Source organism: Vanessa atalanta, chromosome 10, assembly GCF_905147765.1.
Source record: "Vanessa atalanta chromosome 10, ilVanAtal1.2, whole genome shotgun sequence".
NCBI lineage: Eukaryota > Metazoa > Arthropoda > Insecta > Lepidoptera > Nymphalidae > Vanessa > Vanessa atalanta.
This window is the reverse complement of record NC_061880.1, coordinates 3,807,890-3,814,562: the sequence shown is the minus strand read 5'-3', so window position 1 is coordinate 3,814,562 and position 6,673 is coordinate 3,807,890. Positions and strand designations below refer to the sequence as shown.

At 30.3% G+C, this 6,673-nt stretch overlaps 1 protein-coding gene across 1 annotated transcript; it reads right to left on the bottom strand.

The window, feature by feature from the left end:
- Window positions 1-906: 906 nt before the first annotated feature.
- Window positions 907-6,532, bottom strand: LOC125066689 (cyclin-dependent kinase 8). The gene is made up of 8 exons (XM_047674907.1): window positions 6,047-6,532; window positions 5,614-5,865; window positions 4,999-5,188; window positions 3,615-3,828; window positions 3,129-3,297; window positions 2,698-2,814; window positions 1,570-1,642; window positions 907-1,488 (listed from the first exon to the last, which is right to left on the bottom strand). The coding sequence occupies exons 1-8, from the start codon at window positions 6,293-6,295 to the stop codon at window positions 1,358-1,360; spliced, it is 1,395 nt and encodes a 464-aa protein (XP_047530863.1). The 5' UTR covers window positions 6,296-6,532; the 3' UTR covers window positions 907-1,357.
- Between the last annotated feature and the right edge of the window lie 141 nt (window positions 6,533-6,673).

The following is a 6,673-nucleotide window of genomic DNA, read 5'->3' as shown; positions in this document are numbered from 1 at the left end:
GGATCAAAGTAACGTATGTGATGTTGTCCAATATAAAAAAAAAAAGAATTATAATATTATGTTTATAAGCGTTCGTGCTTCTTCTGACTGATCAATCAATTTATGAATATTAATTATTTGTTAAGATTTCTATATTTTGTATTACTAACACCAATATGTTACAACTTAAAAGTACTTAAACTATCCGTCCATATAGTAAGTTATTGGTTTTATTAATATTAAGTTATATTTTTTATGATAACTTTTTAATTAATGTGTGACAGAGAAAATGAAAAACTATTCAAATTAAAAAAATATTGTTTATTGATTGTTTTTTTTCTTCTATATGTAGCCTATATGTAAACATAGTATTTACAAACCTTACATAACACATATCAGTCTGATTCAAGCATTAATGAGATTTCTATATATTAAAAAAATATTTCACCGTTTTCAATGATTATTAAGGCCATTATTAACATCTTTGTCTGTCTAGTTGAACTTGCGGCTAGTTTATCCGGGGAGGAGACCGCGTATATGTTATATCGTCTCGATTCAACAGCGTCTCTGATCCGTGCCGAAGCCGGACATCGCAGTGGTTTTAGTGAACAGGAACCCCCCCCTTAACCCAGTTACCCGGGCAGTTATATAGCATTATAAGGCAGTAGATCACGATCTTTTAAAAGATTATTGTTTCTTTCTAGTGAGAAATTCTCAGTAATACCAAAAGTTTGTCTTCCGTGCCTTGGAAAGCACGGTAAGCAATTGGTCCTGCTTCTGAACTATTTCCGGTCGTGGCGAATTCCCGATCCATCTAATTAGGAGGGAACGAAGAATATACTCACGGTTTAGTCTCCATTTTGAGATTGGCCGTTGTGGATGAAATCGGTTAGGAGAACATCACAATCATAAACTAAAAACATTATATGAAACTTACAAATTTATTTTTCCATCTTTATAAAATAAAATGACACTGTTCAAAATGCCTGTATAATTTCGTACGTATCTTTAGATTAAAATTAACAATGATATTTTGAAGTAAACGGGCGTCAATTTGCCACTGCTAGGCAAAAGCCTCCTCGCTTCTCAAAAAGTTTGGGAACTTTTTGTACCACGCTACTTCACTCTGTGGCAAATTTTCATTAGCTCGAGTGAAAACTCAGTAGAGTTTGTATGATGTCTTCCTGATTTAAACCAAAATTGAACTATGAAATCTTCGATTAAGACCGACTTATTGTATTGGGCTACCTTGTCTTTCTTGGATAATTCCATCGTAAAAGTAAAAGTTGAATTTCTTAACATACAGCATTTTAAATGAAATGAAAAATTTTAGTTAACTTTGAACTATCACTGAGAGAAAAAAATCAACCGAAAAAATTTAAAATCTTTGTTGAAAATTGCCCTGTTGTTGCGAACCACCGCCTTGTTGTTGCCCACCAAACATCATTTGTTGTTGTTGATGGAACTCCTGTTGTCCTCCACCACCTCCAGTATTTCCTTGGTTTTGACCTAAAAAAATAGAAATAAAGCAATGAGTATGTATTCAGTCCTTTTTAATCTCAAAATTTATTCTTCAAAAAGACTATCTACCTGACATCCTCATTCTTTTAGCGTTGTTAGCTGCATGGTCATGATTGTTCGCTTGAACTTGGTTCTGCTGGGTCTGAAAATTATATTTTATAAAAAATTACAAAATAACAAAGTATACTGAGCAGAATATTTTTTAGGAGATATTTTTAACACACATATTTAAATTATTTAATTGTAACAGACTTCCAAAATTAAATTGGAATTGGACTAAAATTCTATAAACAGTATGTATAGCAACATTAATTCTGTTGTGCATTTGGTATGGTATGAAATTGGTAGGCGGACATGCACCTCGGCCACCTGGTGGCAAATGTTTATTAACTCTGTAAGAAATATGATACATTTTTTACATATCTATTTCACTGCCGACAAGTTGGTGTGACATTGTCCTTGTGGGCTATGTTACTAAGCACAGTTATGTATAATTTATTGACACTTTATATTGCATCGCTATACCAACGTTTATGTTCTTATTCTATTAATACTTGTTTAATATATTATAAAATTTAGAAAGATTCAATTATAAAATTAATAATTGACTTTTGGGGCAAAGTTAAGCAATCTATATTTGAACAGCCATTATGATGCAACTCGTTATATAAAACTAGTTTATTAGTTGATACTATTTGTAGTCAATATGTGAGTGAATTTGAAACCTTGAAAGGGCAGAAATTTCATCAAGAATTGATAATAATAGTAACTGAAGACTTATTTTTCTTATTCTATTAATAATATAATAATTTATTTGTTTTTGAAATATATTAATGATTTTTGACGTGATACATCATTTGTCGCGCCTTAAGAGCAACTCTTTTGTGTCTTCATGCCTCTTCGAGCCACCTACTCTTGTCTGAGCTGATTTTATTATAATTCTCATATATCTTTAGTTTAATATACACCTTAATTTTTGTCCGTTTTTAAGATCTAAAACTGTGACTAACTTTTCATTTAAATTGGTGCATAAACAACCACATCGGCAGGTTAGGTTAGTCACCTATAGATTTATGATTTAAAATTAATATCTTTTTTTAGTGTCAGTAGATTAGTTACATAAAATTCTGAAATCTTTAAAATAATACGCATGATACACTCCATTGAAAAAATAAAATAACATTGTTTGTTTCTCACATTAGGCTGTTGTTGTTGTTGATTTTGTCGTGCTTTCGACTCGCCCTTGTCTTCTTGGTCATCGTCAGTCAAGAACTCTCGTTTTGGGTATGGTATAGGACAGCCAGCAAAAACATCCTAAAATTAAAAAAATATATATGTTATTTTAAATTTGTCACGATCAATGATTATAATTATATTTTAAAGTAAAGAACATAATTGTTTATTTTTGCTAATTTGTGCACTAATAAACTCTCAAACTCTTTATTTATGTTCATATAATTTATCTTGTGCTCAACAGTGAAGAAAAACATTGTGGAGAAAACTACATGTCATATGCAATTCTGCAACATGTGTATCTAACAAACCACAATTTAAAATCAAAACTACTCATGAGAAGGAGACCATTACTCCACAGACATTTAGTGATTACTTTTACTACACAATTATACCTGTGTTGGTAAAGGATCTTCAGAAAAGTAAGGATCCTGCATTGCTTGTTCCGAAGTTATTCTTCTATTAGGATCCATAAGTAGGAGTCGTTGCAAAAGACTGAATGCTTTACTGTCTGGCTTTATTTTGTGTCGGTCCATGTATTTACTTAATGAACAATTTTGATAACTGTAACCCATATACAAATTTTGTTAATGGTAAAGTTGGTAATATATTTATTTTCACACAATTAAGAAATTAACATTATATTATGTAAAATATATACAAATTAATATAGCTTAAAATACATAAGTAATAAAAATATATTGGATAGACTAAAACAGTAGCTTAAAACTGCAATTAAAAAATTATAGGTTACAATAACATTGAAGATGTAAATTTTTGTATTGTAAGTATAGAGTTCAAAGCAGCAGCAGAATATAAAGAGGATTAGTAACACCATTATTTCGAAAATAATATTGAATTATTTTAATTTACTAACTTACTTAGATCTTTTGAAATCCTTTACCAATGTTGCATGCTCGGGCATTTTTCTTATATCCTCCCAATCTTTCTCTTGAGGGAAACCCATTACATTGAAAATTCTGTCAAGCTGATCGTGATGATAAGGATTGCTGGTTTTTATATCCTCTTGACGACAATGGAATATTGGTTCAGATGTCAATAATTCAGCAAATATACACCCAATTGCCCAAATATCTACAATAATTAATGTATTATGTTATTTGTATATGTTAAAAGGGTACTAGGAACAAGGGATAGAAAAGCTTAAATAACACTCAAAATGAACACATGAAAGCAAAAATAAGGTGCTTAGCTTTAAGCTATATTTTAGTATAATTATGAAATAGAACTTCATAAAAAAGTAAATAATAATATCCATTAAAAACCTATAAAAAATGTCATTATTTAATGGAAAACCGTTATGATATGTACTTAATCAACCTCATTATTTTGTGCTTAGCTTTACAATAGGGATAATTATATAAGTTAAGTTGAATCCAATGGCAGGCATAAATGTTAAAACAACTGTTTTTGTTCAAATTAAGATGTCATATTTGGTTAAATTTATGAAGAAAAGAATTTCAAAGAAATTCATTGGTAAAGAAGGCATATTATTACAAGATTATATTGATGATAAAAAAGCATGGAGTTAATGCTTGTTGACTTCCAGGCAGGAAACATAACATACATATATAATTGTATTTAACTAACATAACTGTATTTTTAGATATTGAAATAGAGTAACTACTGAGTTTCTTGACGGTTCTTCTCGGTAGAATCTACATTCCGAACCGGTGGTAGCTTTACTTTAGTTTGTTTAATGACAATTCAAAAGTGCTTGCAAAAGCCTATTTGAATAAAGTATATTTTGATTTTGTTTTTTTGAATGTCACTTTGAATATCTGCCAATTTGTTATTGGAACTTTGAAAGTAAAATAAAAGTAAATATAAGCAGTTAATTGGAACACAATTGTATTATAAATAAATATATATTCATTAAGAACTGTTCACAGTGGCGTAGCTAGGTGGACAAGGGCCCCGGTGCATAGAAAAAGAAATGGGCCCTCACCCCCTCTTTAACTTATATTGCGCTTCAAAATTATAGATAGCAATAAGAATACATGATACATTGAGATGAACTTATCATTAGTAGGCTTAATCCATATGTCATCTCTATTCAAAGATTAGGTTAGAGGGCCCCCTGAGCTCTGGGGCCCTGGTGCACTGCACTACCTGGCCCTACGATAGCTACGCCACTGACTGTTCATAGTGCATATTCTAGTAGAGGTATTAGCAATTCATATATAATATGTAAAGGAATATGTAAATATAATGATTAAAATATTGAATGATAAAAATGAATACCAATAGCTTTTGTGTAATGTCTTGCTCCTAATAACAATTCCGGAGCTCTATACCAAAATGTGACTACTACTGGATCCAAATCAGCCAAAGGTTTCAATGGGGCATTAAATAGCCTTGCAAAACCCATATCAGCAATCTTCACTCTGCCCCTTTCTGGCCCTTCACCCATTACAAGTATGTTAGCTGGTTTCTGGAAATTGATATTTTATTCTTGATTGTAAATAATACTATTTCAAAGCTGATTACATTATAAATAAAATCAAACTACATTGCTAAGATACTGATTAATCATTTAACATGATTTTGTGTAACAACAATGATAATTAATTATTTTTTTATATTCACTATATATTTATGTTTTCTATACCTTGTAAAACATTTTATTTCTTTAATTTAGGATGGGCAAATTCACATTTCTATGGCGATGTAAAGTTGAATTTGTACAGAAAAAGAACAAAAGAAGACATTGTGAATATGTTTCTAAGATAAAATAAAAAATGAACATGAATATTGGCAAACAATCTACGGTTTTAGATTTTTCAACTATTGTATTGTTCATTTACTTAAATTTTTTACAGCACTGTATTTTAAAATAATAAATATAAGATTACTTACCAAATCTCTATGTAAAACCCAGTTTGAATGTAAATAATGTATTCCATCTAATATTTGATATAACAAACTTTTTACCATCCCTTTAGGAACCATTACAGATTTTTTATTAGCTTTGGCTGCTCTGTGGAACTTTATTATATGCCACAGGTCATGCTCAGCATAATCAAATAATAACCAAACCTTACGATCAGTGTGGGAAAGGAATACTCTTATAAGATTAATTACATTTGGATGTTTCAATTCACGGAGGAGCTGTAAATATAAATATTTATGAGACATTTTTCAATTCAATTCATAATTGAATTTGATTTTGATCTAATGTACATTTATATATATATTATTAAAAGTATTAACAATTTAATATGAGTATGTAAGCCATTATATCAAAAATAGTTTTTACTTAAAATTAATAAATATAACAGAACCTATATACCGCAATTTCCCTACAAGCTGACATTGAAAGTCCTGTTCCTTCTATCTGCTTTAACGCGTAATCTTTAGTATCAGAACCGTCTTTCCTTCTGGCTTTATATACATGGCCGTAAGTGCCTCGTCCAACCTTACACCCTTCGTAGTCAAACAAATCTTCCACTTTCGATCGTTCATTTTGTGTTTTTATTTTAAACTCGTAATCCATCATTACCGGAGCCATTGTTTTATTGTTTTGAAAGTTATCACCCATTTTTTATTTGTAAAACAAAATACTTAGAATATTTATTTTTGTACTAGATGTTATTAAGTGATTTTAAAGAAAATCATAAAATCATTTTTAATTGCACTGCATTAAGGATTAATTAAAATGATCTCCTAAAATCCCAACTCTTTCTTTTTGAATCTTATATCTTTGTACTTGGAGTCTTGGCTCTTAGATTTTAGAGTTTAGAGACTGTCGAGTTGCCGACACTCGACAGGAGTTGGAGTCTGAAAAACGTCAAACTTCAAAACTACTAACTAGGCTTGATTGAGCCTAGCCTGCCGCCTCAACTTGTTAACCAATGATTACTCCAACACTTGGTACACTGTTCCTATTATTAAATGATATGTTGTTTAAGTATTAAAA

Bases quoted from the DNA above. Each gene is read 5' to 3' on its own strand.
- LOC125066689 (XM_047674907.1), bottom strand. From the start codon at position 6,295: ATGGGTGATAACTTTCAAAACAATAAAACAATGGCTCCGGTAATGATG. The intron at 5,866-6,046 runs GTATATAGGTTC...TTATATTTACAG, and splicing joins CAGCTTGTAGGGAAATTGCG to CTCCTCCGTGAATTGAAACA. The intron at 5,189-5,613 runs GTAAGTAATCTT...ATCAATTTCCAG, and splicing joins GGGTTTTACATAGAGATTTG to AAACCAGCTAACATACTTGT.